At 43.7% G+C, this 13,481-nt stretch overlaps 1 protein-coding gene across 1 annotated transcript in view; it reads right to left on the reverse strand.

Moving 5' to 3' along the window:
• Window positions 1–3,236: 3,236 nt before the first annotated feature.
• PPP1R9B (protein phosphatase 1 regulatory subunit 9B) overlaps window positions 3,237–13,481 on the reverse strand; it is a 72,888-nt gene continuing 62,643 nt past the window's right edge. Inside the window, exons 5-10 of the mRNA XM_073572788.1 lie at window positions 12,760–12,895; window positions 12,516–12,671; window positions 12,372–12,425; window positions 11,310–11,539; window positions 11,034–11,130; window positions 3,237–4,950 (exon numbers count right to left, since the gene is read on the reverse strand). Coding sequence (XP_073428889.1) covers window positions 4,897–4,950; window positions 11,034–11,130; window positions 11,310–11,539; window positions 12,372–12,425; window positions 12,516–12,671; window positions 12,760–12,895 — 727 coding nt within the window. The 3' untranslated portion in view covers window positions 3,237–4,896. The remainder of the gene's footprint in view (window positions 4,951–11,033; window positions 11,131–11,309; window positions 11,540–12,371; window positions 12,426–12,515; window positions 12,672–12,759; window positions 12,896–13,481) is intronic.

Raw genomic sequence — 13,481 nt, forward strand, 5'->3', positions numbered from 1 at the left:
GACTTTGTCTTCAGTGCTAGTTGGCTCCCCGCTCCGCACCTTTCCCACCGAACCTGTCACATCCTGCTCTTGCTCGCGCGTGCGCGCCTCTCTACCTACTTCTGAAAAGGTCATGCCTGGCTTAATCCGCAGGCACTCTCGCATAGCCTGCTTCATCATTCCGTCACGTAACCCCGTCACCATCTGGTCTCTGAGCACCACGTCTACTGACCCTACACCTACCCCGTCCTTTCTTTTGATAGCAGTGTGAAGCTCTTGTAGGGTGTTCATAAACTGGGTCACGGTCTCCCCCTCTCTTTGCACCCGATGGAACAGTCGCATCCATAGTTTCCCTACGTCAGTGGGGTCCCCATGTGTCTCCTCTAGGATATGTAACACTTTCTGCAAAGTATTTCTTTCTAGGGGGGGTCTATGCATGACAGAGTCCCGTGCCTCCCCCTCTAGGGCCATCAAGGCTATTTCTGCCTCTAGTGCTGGTGCCAAGGGGTGCATCCGCAGTAACCCCTGAATTCTCTCTGTCCAGTTCCATAACATCACATTGTTCCCCATAAACCTCAGCAGATTATTCAACATGGCTCCCAAGGAGATGCTAGTTTTGGGGCCTTCCCTGACTGCTTGGTCTGCTCTGTCCGCGTTTTCGTGTGACATCCTGCCGACTACGCCAAGTGTAATAACGTGCAGCAGGATTATATGTCACCACGGAGCAGGCAGACCAACAGTAAAAGGGGAGGTTTATTTACAGGGAGTAATACTGGTAAAACATACAGTATAACAGAGAAAATGCTGTAAAAGGTTATATCAGAAACTGGAAAAATAACAGAGGTGCAAAACAGCAGAAAGTTACTAGTATGGGGAAGAAACTTATCAGTTCCTGGAGGTCTTGAGTGCAGAGATCACTCTTCTCCCACGTAGGCACCGAGGCACAAGCTGCACCCGTCTCCTCTCCTGTGTCAGCGTCCTCTCTGCTCCTGTCCCTGCGCTGCTCTGCTGAAAGCGCACACAATTCTCCTGCTCTCAGTCCTGCCCTCTTCCTGTTCCTGGTTCTAGTACAGTTCCCTAAAACATCCCCCGGGGAACCTAATGCCCTGCTTGATGGTTCTGGGCACGGAGCTAGGAAGGCAACTCCCCCTTGGCTCCTTCGGTGCTTTACCCCCTTACATAACCTTAAGCTCTGTGCCACAATCCTGTGTTACCAAAAAGCTCTGTGCCACAATAATGTGTGTAACTGCAAAGATCTGTGCCACAATACTGTGTGTAACCACAAAGCTCTGTGCCACAATACTGTGCATTACTGCAAAGGTCTGTGCCACAATCCTGTGTGTAGCCACAAAGCTTTGTGCCACAATACTGTGTGTAACCGCAAAGCTCTGTGCCACAATACTGTGTGTAACCGCAAAGATCTGTGCCACAATACTGTGTGTAACCACAAAGCTCTGTACCACAATACTGTGTAACTGCAAAGCTCTTTGCTGCAATATTGTGTGTAACTGCAAAGGTCAGTGCCACAATCCTGTGTGTAACCACAAAGCTCTGTGCCACAATCTTGTGTGTAACCACAAAGCTCTGTGCCACAGTACTGTGTGTAGCCTCCAAGCTTTGTGCCACAATACATTGTTGAATATTCAAGCTCTATGCCACTATAGTGTGTAGAACATCCAAACTGTATGCCACAATAGTGTGTGTAACTGGAAAGCTTTTTTGCCATAATACTGTGTGTTACCTCCAAACTCCATGCCACAATACTGTGTAACTGCAAAGCTTTGAGCCACAATACTGTGTGTAACAGTAAAGCTCTGTGCCTTCATACTGTGTGTAACCACAAAGCTCTCTGCCACAGTACTATGTGTAACCGCAAGCCTATGTGCCATAATACTGTATGTAACCCCCAAGTTTTGTGCCACAATATTGTGTGGAACCTCCAAGCTCTATGCCACTATAATGTGTGTAACTGAAAAGCTCTGTGCCACAATACTATGTGTAACCGCAGAGTTCTGAGACACAATACTATGTGTAACCGCAGAGCTCTGAGCCACGATACTGTGTGCAACCTGCCAAGAGCTATGCTACAATACTGTGCATAAGCTCTGTTCCATAATATTGTGTGTAACTCCAAGATCTGTGCCTCAATACTGTCAGTAACCACTAAGCTCTCTGCCACAATACTATGTTAATTGCCAAGCTCTGTGCTACACTACTGTGTCTGTAACCTCCAGGATCTGTGACACAATATTGTGTGTAACCATGAAACTGTGCCAAAATACTGTGTGTAACTGTCAAGCTCTGTGCCTCACCTCTAGTGTGTAACCACCAAGATCCTTGCCATAATAATTTGTGTAACCTCCAAGCATGTATCCTCACTGAGACGGTAACTACTATGTTAGTTACTTTATAAGGAGTGAAACCTGCTAAATATATGGAAGCTGCTGAAACCTGCTAACTCTATGGAATACCATCTTAAGGATCATACGTAACACTCCCAAAACTGACCCTCTTACCGTGGGTGTGTTTGAATTTCCCATGAGACCGCCTCTTCCTTTTGTTCATACTAGAAAGTTATTTTAAGTTTCTGGGATTCAATTCAAAATCTGTCTCTTGTCCCTATTTACCATGAGTGATCCATAATATCACTCTCACTATACGTGGCAGATGGGCCACTTTGGTTCCCAGGGCCCAGGTGCAACTGCTACCACGGTACCCCCTACAAGAACCATAGTCTACTGTTTATATTGTACTAGAAATAGGCCCAATGCTATCGCATCGGGAGTGCGGTGTTCCCCACGCAGGCATGGTAACAGCCGCGTGGTTACCGCGCATGCGCGGGTAGAGCGCACAGTTGTGGCTGTTACTGCGCATGCACTGCAATAGTGGTGACGTAATGTCACTTGCGCAGGTGCAGTTCTGCGCAAGTGACATACACGTCACCGCTATTCCCGTGCATGCGTAGTAACGACGCGGCTGCGTGGGAATAGCGGAGACGTATATATGTCACTTGCGCAGGCACAACTGACTGCCGCGGTGCCTTATGGGATTCGGGGACAGCGGTCAACTGGAGATTATATATATAGATGTCACTAAAACCAAAGGTGGCGGCAAAAGACAATCCATATTTTTTTAGCCCAAAATGGAAGCAGCCATCCTAAATTAGTATACGATGGTATAAAATAGCTGTGCGGCATAAGGGCAGAGTGAGGTTTAGTTTTTTTCTCCAAACCTTTATAAATAACAACAAAATGAGAATTATTTGAGACTGTTTAATGTCAAATTTCCTTTTTGTTTTGTTTTTTTAATCCGATCCATAATCCCCCAAACACTTCCATTTCCTTCGTCCCACAATGATTTCACTGTTGTATATACACATCCTTCCATTCTTGTATCAGGTACAGACCAATAAATAGACAGATAGTAATTTGGCACGGTATCACTCAACCTCCTTACTCACTCACTCCTCCTAGTGGCAGTCCTTCTCACCCCATGCATCCATTATTCAAAATATACAAATATCCCCTTCTCTACAAGGACAGTGCCAGTCTTAATGGCGAATGCCAACCCAATGCCATCAGACTCTTCCTTTTGAACGTTCTCATTGACTGTAACAGGAAGGGTTAACCAGTTACAAACATGGCTGCCGGCAGCTTCCTTGCCATGAAATAGTGGCTTTTCGTTACCAGAAGTGCATGTTATCTGCATGTGCCGTTACTGATTCGGTGATTCCCGGCAGAGATTGACTCACAGTTATAGAAAGCTATATACAGCTGGGATGTGACAAGCTGGCACGCCCGGGTATACACATGTACACTGCATATACATCTGTATGCACACACAACACGCATACACACCTCTCACTGTTACTCCTCTGTGCAATGCACAATCCAGTCGTGCACACACCTCCTGGCATGGGAATTGGGTGCCATTGAAAAATAAGAGTTTGTGGGTACTTCTTAGGAAATACATGTATAGATTGTAATATGCAAAAATCTAAGAAGTACGACCATAGGGCAAAGCAAGACTAATGCATTCATCCTGGCATACTGACCTTACCCCTTGCATACTATGCACACGCGAATTGGGTGCATGCTCTACCTCTTGGACGGTTAATCCGCTATCCAACATACGATCATCTATAAGTAGCTAATATCTGCAAAGTGAAAGATTCGTCCATTCGATGGGCTGAACCAACCTACTAAGAATGAAGTATGAGACCCCCTTAGATCTCATGCCTCCATGATATTAGTAGGTATGTTGGTTCTAACACAAAAATGGCATCTTACAAAGAGGATAGGAGTCACGCTTACACACACTTGCCTTAGTCACGCTTGGAAAGAGCGGTCAGGAGGTCACAGATTGTAACTAAAAGTTGGAGGGCGGGTAATGGCGTGTGGTACACACTGTTCTTGAGATACCAAGGGCAGGTAATAGACAGAGACCACCAGCACTAACACAGCACAGAGACACGCAAAATCCAGGTAGAGAGGCTGTAGTCACTGCTTAGGCCACTAGGGGGCCGAAGACCCCAGTCATTGCAATGCTCACATTAAGATATAGCCATTGGGTGCAACAAAATAAAATATCTTGCGAAGTTGCACAGCCCACATACTGTCACTTGAGGCCTGATGTCCACATAAATACATGGTCGATATGAAGACACAGGCCATGGCGCTGTAGTCACAACACATCCGGCTGGTATCCATTGTTGCCCAGTTATATATCAAGAAACAACGACAATCACTTGTCAACATCCCAGTGAAGAGTACTCCAATCCCCCCGGTTGGGGTTGTAGATAGAGATATGAGAAGGGGACAATTGGCTGTAGTTCTATCACTGGGGGTAGAAACTGCAGAAGTGGACAAGTGGCGGCCACTTCCTGCCCAACATTGCTCATCCTTCGTAATATCCAAACTAAGTAGGAGTGGAACACTGGAGGGTGGAAAGCTTCTTCTCTAATTCGGAGACCTGAGTTAAGAAAAAGGAGAGAAATTACTTGAGGCATTAAAGGGTTATTCTCAAGTTCTTTAATGGTTCAAAATTGCAAATTGGTTGTAAAAGAAGAAACTTTTGCAATTTACTTATTATTAAAAATTCTCTCTGTTCTGAAGAATTTAGAAATGTTACATTTTATTTCCTGCTGCAGTCTATCAGTGGTGGCCAGTCTCCTAGCAGAGGAGCATAGTCCTTAACGTGCACCGTTTTCGGGTGGATACTCAGACATAATAGACTGCGTCTGGGTGTCCATCTCCAGTAGGCATACACGGCTGAAAATGATGCATGGCAGCGCATGTTCACTTTGTCATTATAGTCTATGGCCCCGTCAGCATGCACCCGAATTTTGTGAAGGGTTCGGACATAAGCCTCAATAGAGCCACCGAAAGGGTCCCTGTGTGAAAGCACCCTAAGAAAATTTAAAAAAATGGTAGAGATGCAGGAAGATAACTAACCACTACGCTGAATATGACTTCTACCCAGCAGGGCTGTGGAGTCGGAGTCGTGGAGTCGGAGTCGGTGCTCATTTTGGTGGAGTCGGAGTCGGTATAAAATGGACCGACTCCGACTCCTAAAATGTATAAAAAATTGGGTACAATAGTTCAATGCAGAATGTGCTGAATATTTTTTCATAGGAATTTGGGAAAGTTATGAAATGTCCTATAAATGGCTGTTCTATTCCTGATCTAAGGCTACATTCACACACAGCGTTTTTCCTGCGTATTTTGAGGATACGTTTTTCAGCTGCAAAAGCAGACCAGCTTTTTAAAAAAACGCATCACCGCATTTTTGAGCTCATAGCTAATGTTTTCAATAGCAAAAGCAGATTAGAAAAACGCCACACAAACTGACATGCTCATTCTTTGTGAGGATCCATTTTTGAGCCCAAAAACGGATTCTCACAAAACAATGTGTCTGAATGTCATATCTTGAGACCCATTGACATTGCTGGGATGCCCAGAGTCACTGCATTTTACTGCAAAAAACGGATCTGCAAATACGCTGTGTGTGAAACATGGCTGTAGCCAGCGAGGGGCAGGGGGGGCCGCTGCCCCCCCTAGAAGCAGGGGCACGCACCTATCAAAACTCACTTGTATGCTGCAGTGCTCCCGTCCTGCACCGGCTCCAGACTGCAGGAGGCAATCTCCCCTCCTCTGTCCTGTCTTCTGCTGTCTTCACCAGAGAGAGGAGGGGGAGGGGTGCCTGCCCTGCACAGTGAAAGTACTACTGCTCATCGCTGTCACAGGAAGGTAACTAATGCTAATATTGTAGGGGATTATGTGCTCTCTGTAAAAGGAAGATCTTAAAAAGACTCTCAAAAGACGCTTCATGTTTCTTAAAATGGATGCCTGCACACGTCACAGAGTGGACTATTTTGCCATCAATGTTCGATATGTTTGTGACAACCAAGCAATTGTTACCAAGACATTGGCAGTAAAAGATACTAAAGCTCATCACAGCAGCCAGTTTCTCCAGGCCTTAGTGGAAAAAGTTCTGCAAGATTACGAACGCAAAAAAGAACAGATTCTTGCTATTGTAACGGACAATGCTTCAAGCATGATAAGTACAATTACACTGATGCATGAGTGTAATGAACAACAGCTAGAAGAAAATTTAGGATTCAGTGTGTTTGAGATGGAAGGTCACAGTGCTGTTCATGTAACTGAGGAACAAACAGATATTACTACAGAAGAACAGCAAAATTATACTGTAGAAATAGATGATCTTGTTGAAGCCGCTTCAAAACACTTTCCTATTCATCACATGCATTGTGTTGTACACACGCTGCAGCTGGCAATAAGAGATAGTCTGCAAGAGGGACATGCTGGAAATCTGATTGGAAAAGTGAGGAAATTGGTTATTGCCGCCAGAACCCCTAAAATTGATTCCATCTTGAAGAGACGTGCCGGGAAAGGGGCAATTGTGGATCAAGCCACTCGGTGGGGCAGCACTTATTTAATGATTGAGCGATTGCTTGAACTAAAACCGTTTCTTATAGATATGGCGAACTCTCAGGTAACCCTAAATGAAGGTCAATGGACACAGGTGGCTGAATTGAAGGAATTGCTTAACCACCCATTTACTGTGACTAAAAAATTACAAGCTGAGGATTTAACTCCTGGCATTTTCATAAGGGAGTTGAAGAACTTGCTATTTTGCCTGTCCCAATGAGGAGGTTTAATCGCAGATGGCATTTCTGCTTCAATGAAACGGAGAGAGACAGCTATTGAAAAATAAAATTTTTCTGGCAGCTGGTTATGTGGACCCAAGTCATTGTATACTGCTTGATGATCAACAGCTTACTAAAGGAAAAGAAGCTGTGACTGAGGTAGCAGTTAGGATGAGTGGCCTACAGGAGGACTGCCAGGCGCAAAAGGACTTTGGTCCTGACAGTGCTACTGCTGCCTTATCTTCATCCTCATAAGATGAGGAGTTTGACTTTGACAAGTATTTGGATGACATGGAGCAGGCAAAGCGTTGCCGCAAGGAAAAAGATTTCACTCCATCTCCTATAACAAGCAGATTGACCATATTTCAGCAAAATGTTTCACTTGCTCTCAAAGAAATAGAAAAATTCAACCGTTCATCAAAACTGACTGTGCATGAGGCAATTCCTTTATACCCGGAAATTGTTAGAGATGTTGCCCATGTGGTTACGGCTTTGCCTCCAACCCAAGTTACTGTAGAGAGGTTGTTCTCTAGCCTTAAAATTATTAGGTCAGATTTGAGGTCATCTATGAAGGAGGATCTGATGAAGGAAATTCTATTTCTTAGAACAAATTCATAGACTGCGCAAATGTTATTTAGTATGTTGTGTTTTTCATAGTGTTATATATATACCGTATATACTCGTGTATAAGGTGAGATTTTCAGCCCATTTTTTTGGGCTGAAAGTCCCCTTCTCGTCTTATACACGAGTCATATACCTGAGGGTCGGTGGGGGAGGGGGAGCGGGGGTGTGAGAGATAATACTGACCCCCCAACGCAGTTTCTGCAGCCCCCCCAGCTTCTCCACTGTCTCCCTTCCTGCCTTCAGCGGTCACGTGGTACCGCTCATCAAACTCATGAATATGCGCATATTCATTAGTATAATGAGCGGTATGGGTGAGTATAGCGATATTCACCTGTCCCCCGCTCCATCGCTGCTCACGTCTGCTACTTCCTGTGTCCGGGACGTTTAGCCAGCAGGGGGCACGGTGACGTGGTTAGTGCACACCGTGCCCTCTGCTGGCTGAACAGTCACTGACAGAGGATGCGCAGACAGTGGTGAGCAGCGATGGACCAAGGGAAAGGCGAATATCTCAGGTGCCGGGTCCTGAGCAGGAGAGGTGAGTATGGCATTTTTTTTGCAGCAGCAGCATATGGGGGAATATTCTATGGAGCAGCATATGGGGGCATATTCTATGGAGCAGCATATGGGGGGGCATATTCTATGGAGCAGCATATGGGGGCATATTCTATGGGGCAGCATATGGGTTCATATTCTATGGAGCAGCATATGGGGGGGCATATTCTATGGAGCAGCATATGGGGGCAGCATATGGGGGCATATTCTATGGAGCAGCATATGGGGGCATAATCTAGAGCATTTTATAGGGCATAATCTATGGAGCATCATTTGGGTCATAATCTATGCAGCATCTAATGGAGCATCTTATGGGGGCATAATCTATGGAGCATCTTATGGGGGAATAATCCATGGAGCATCTTATGGGGGAATAATCTATGGAGCATCTTATGGGGCATATTATTCTATGGAGCATCTTATGGGGGCATTATTAACCTTTGTGAAGCATTACATGGGGTGTATTTTGCATGGAGCATCTTATGGGGCCCATTATGAACTGTATGGAGCATTATATGGGGCTCCTGATTCAAATTGTTGGTAGTCTTCAGACTTCATAATGCCATGCACACGGTCAAGCAGTCCAGTGCCAGAGGCAGCAAAGCAACCCCAAAACATCAGGGAACCTCCACCATGTTTGACTGTAGGGACCGTGTTCTTTTCTTTGAATGCCTCTTTTTTTCTCCTGTAAACTCTATGTTGATGCCTTTGCCCAAAAAGCTCTACTTTTGTCTCATCTGACCAGAGAACATTCTTCCAAAACGTTTTAGGCTTTGTCAGGTAAGTTTTGGCAAACTCCAGCCTGGCTTTTTTATGCCTCGGGGTAAGAAGTGGGGTCTTCCTGGGTCTCCTACCATAAAGTCCCTTTTCATTCAGACGCTGACGGATAGTACGGGTTGACACTGTTGTACCCTCGGCCTGCAGGGCAGCTTGAACTTGTTTGGATGTTAGTCGAGGTTCTTTATCCAACATCCGCACAATCTTGCGTTGAAATCTCTTGTCAATTTTTCTTTTCCGTCCACATCTAGGGAGGTTAGCCACAGTGCCATGGGCTCTAAACTTCTTGATGACACCGCACGATAGACACAGGAACATTCAGGTCTTTGGAGATGGACCTGTAGCCTTGAGATTGCTCATGCTTCCTCACAATTTGGTTTCTCAAGTCCTCAGACAGTTCTTTGGTCTTCTTTCTTTTCTCCATGCTCAATGTGGTACACACAAGGACACAGGACAGAGGTTAAGTCAACTTTAATCCATGTCAACTGGCTGCAAGTGTGATTTAGTTATTGCCAACACCTGTTAGGTGCCACAGGTAAATTACAGGTGCTGTTAATTACACAAATTAGAGAAGCATCACATGATTTTTAGAACAGTGCCAATACTTTTGTCCACCCTCTTTTTTATGTTTGGTGTGGAATTATATCCAATTTGGCTTTAGGACAATTCTTTTTGTGTTTTTTCATTTAAGACAAATTAAATGAAGATAATAATACCAAAGAATTTGTGTTTGCAATCATTTTCAGGAAGAAACTGAGTATTATCTGACAGAATTGCAGGGGTGTCAATACTTTTGGCCACAACTGTATGTGGGAGTCGGAGTCGTGGAGTCGGTGTAAGGGAAATTGAGGAGTCGGAGTCGCAGGTTTGGCTTACTGACTCCACAGCCCTGCTACCCAGTATAACTATGCTTGATTTTGGAGAGGCCCCTTCCTTGCCTATTACTGTAACGCAGCAATATACCTAAAATGTGTTGCTGTATGTTGGTCAGGTCTTGGCTTGTAAATGTTCTGCTCTCGGGTACCTGCTGGCCAGGGCTACATGGTGACCGTCGCACAACACAAGATTGCATTAAATGGAAAAAAGAGAGGACCTATGTTAAAAAAGACTTTGCAATAGGACAAAAATTAACAAATAAAATATATTGAGTAGACAATATTATGGTATAAACATTGGTAAGTGACTAATTAACCCAGAGCAAATATAGCAGGGAACCCTGGATACGCTGCACACATGACGGGTAATACTTAAATTGTTACATTCTCCTTTTTGTACTTTCTACTTTCTTGTTGTTACAATGAGCTCCATTGGGTGGAATTAGTGGTCAGCATGTGTTCGTTTTCCAGACTACATATAGCATGCATTTCTGACTCTTGGGAACTATATGCATGCTAAGACCACTGGGAACCATAATTTGAAAGCCTAACCAAATTAATGATTTATATTACTTACAGTCTGGATATTTTGTCACTTTTATACCCTCTGTGTGCACGTGAACTACCATGTTCCTTGCTATATTTGCTTTGGGTTAATTAATCACTTACCAATGTTTATACTATAATATTGTCTACTCAATATATATTATTTGTTAATTTTTGTCCTATTGCAATTTCTGTCTTTTTTTAACTTTTTTTTTTCAATAAAATTTATACCTTTTTAAATAAGTAGCATAGACTCAGGTCCCCTCTTTTTTCCATTTAATTGATAGAGTCGTTGCTTTGCAATGCTATCTGCATATGGGGTGCAACTGTACAGTATGCACCATAATTATGAAAATTATGACTATTTGGAGATTATTTGTGCAATAAGATTGTATTAGTTGCATTACTACATAGTGGTAATGAATGCAGTGATTTCCAGCAGAAAGTCAGCCCCGCTAGATTTCTAGTGAACATGAGTAGGCTTTACAATAGATATAAATGTCAAGAAGAACCTTTTCCTGTAGTTTCTGGATCTCTGCCGCATGTGTAGTCTCCACTTCTTCCACTGTTTGCTTTTGCATCTCTTCTTTCTTTAAGAAGTCCAGTTCCCTTTAAGAGAAAAATAGGAGAAATATCTTCTGGTGATGTTCGTCTTTGCTCATATGTAGAGTCACGTTTCATTCAGAGATAAAACTTGAGGTTCATCTCAAAGATTATTTAGACTCAGAATACTAAAAGTTCAATCTAAGATTAGCTCAACCTAAATTAGCTGTGAAGACTTTGCTTACTTTTGCTGGTACTCCTTGATTAACCTTTTGGCTTTACTGTACTTGCGCTCTAGTCCCTGGTGTTGGGCTTGGGTCTCCTTAAGATGCTCGTCCACCGCCTGACACAAGCTCTGAGCCTCCATCCAGTAACCCTGTAGCTTTTCTACACGATCCCTGTTCTCCTGGACACTCTGTTGTAGCTGAACTTTCTCCATCCGCCAACGAGAACGTTCTTGTTCCAGTCCTGCCAACTACAGATAGGGAAACAAATATGTAAGAAATTATGCAAGCCTTCATGTGTAACCTGGCCTAAGACAACTCTATTTTTAAGAATTAGGGTATGTTTCCTTGTAGCGTATGTTTTCAGGATTTGCTGCAGATTGAACGCTGCGTACAGCCGCAGCGTTCAATCCACAGCGTCCAGATGTTACAGCATAGTGGAGGGGATTTTATGAAATCCAGTCTCCACTATGCATGCAGGGACGCCGGTGACACACCCGAAATTATGGACGTGCGGCGCGTCTTTCCAGACCACAGCATGTCTATTTATCTTGCGGAGACGCTCTGTCTCCGCAAGATAAATAACCCAGTCTATGGATAGGATTGCATGTGTTCAATGAACACATGCATTATCACTGCACGTACAACAGGGGGCAGCGATATGGGCGGAGTGGTGTTTCCGCTGCGTCCAAAGCGCTGCAAGTACGCAGCGTGGAAACATACCCTTAGTCTATCTTAGAGTGAATGGTCCAGATTCTCAATCCATTTGAGGGACTAGACCATGTAAAAGTGTCAATGTCACAGATGTAGTGCTTTTATGGGACAATTTTGGGAAGGGCCCTTACAACTTTCCTATGAGAGGGATCTCCACCTCAGTATGGGAGGGATGATAATATTAGCAAACAAGGTGAAGATTTGGATGGTGTGCCTTTGTTCTTAAATGGTCCTTAGAGTACAGTAAAGAATTAAAGGTCACCTGCTAGTTGACTGATGGATTCTAATGTTAGCATTAATGAGGGTGTCTTGGACTTCATCTCCTTAACCAATGAGTTGGTGGCCAACTAAGTAACACTTCTGTCTCACCTTCCTCTTGAGCTGTTGAATCTCGGCTTCTGTTACAGCATGCTTTATCTGCAACTGAATACAAAAAAGCCAAAGACATAACTCACTAGGAGAACAAGCACAGTAGATATAATGGGCATATTTGTATGACCTATGTGATTTTACCTCTTTGAATTTGTGCACTAGTTTCTCAGGATCCATCTCTACTGGAGACAAGGCATCTTCTCCTTCAGGTAGTTCAAAAACTTCGATTGCGAGATCACCTCCTGGAAACATTGGGCTCATGTCTTCATCTTCCTCATCTGTAGCATATTCTCCTGTCTAAAAAAGAAGGAAAGCAAATCAGTCCTAGGTAGTAGCAATCACTGATTGGCAATAGATAGTGATATGATCTGAGAGCTTCACTCACTTCCTCGTCATCCTCATTACACTGATTGTAACGTTGTTCCATGTTCTCCCTTTGCCATCTCTCTTGTTCCAGCGTCTGTTGAATGAGTTGGGCAACCTCACTCTGCTCCCCAGGTTTTTCCCGACCAATTAAGAACCTGAGGAAGACCAAGACCATGAGACACATATAGGAATAGTAATGATGAATTACCATAATAACCAAGTAGTATTAATTATTTTTATTAATTTGTAAAATGCAAAGTGAATGAACAAAATACAGATCTAATTCAAATCAATATTTGGTGTGACCGCCCTATGCCTTTGAAACCACATTCATTTTTCTAGGTACTTTTGCTCAGATTTTTTTAGGAACTCAGCAGGGGTTTTTCAAACATCTTTTAGAACTAACCACAGATCTTCTGTGGATGTAGGCCTAGGTAAATCTTTCTGTATCTTTCTGTAATCGCTTACAGACTGGATGATGTTTAGATCAGGGCTATAGGGGACCATATCACTTCCTTCTTGTTCTTATTTACGCTGACGATATCTCGTAATAATATTCGTTGTATGTTTGGGGTCATCGTTCTGCTGCATAATAAATTTGGAGCCAATCAGACACTTCACTGATGATATTGCATGATGTATCTACCTGTATTTCTCAGCATTGAGGACTGTAGATGCAGTGGTTCGCCAAGGAAACTTAGATGAGCAGATGAAAGACATATCATGCTTACTTCCGCGTGA

The sequence above is a fragment of the Dendrobates tinctorius genome, unplaced genomic scaffold, assembly GCF_039654945.1.
Source record: "Dendrobates tinctorius isolate UK_male_01 unplaced genomic scaffold, ASM3965494v1 ptg000032l, whole genome shotgun sequence".
Lineage (NCBI taxonomy): Eukaryota > Metazoa > Chordata > Amphibia > Anura > Dendrobatidae > Dendrobates > Dendrobates tinctorius.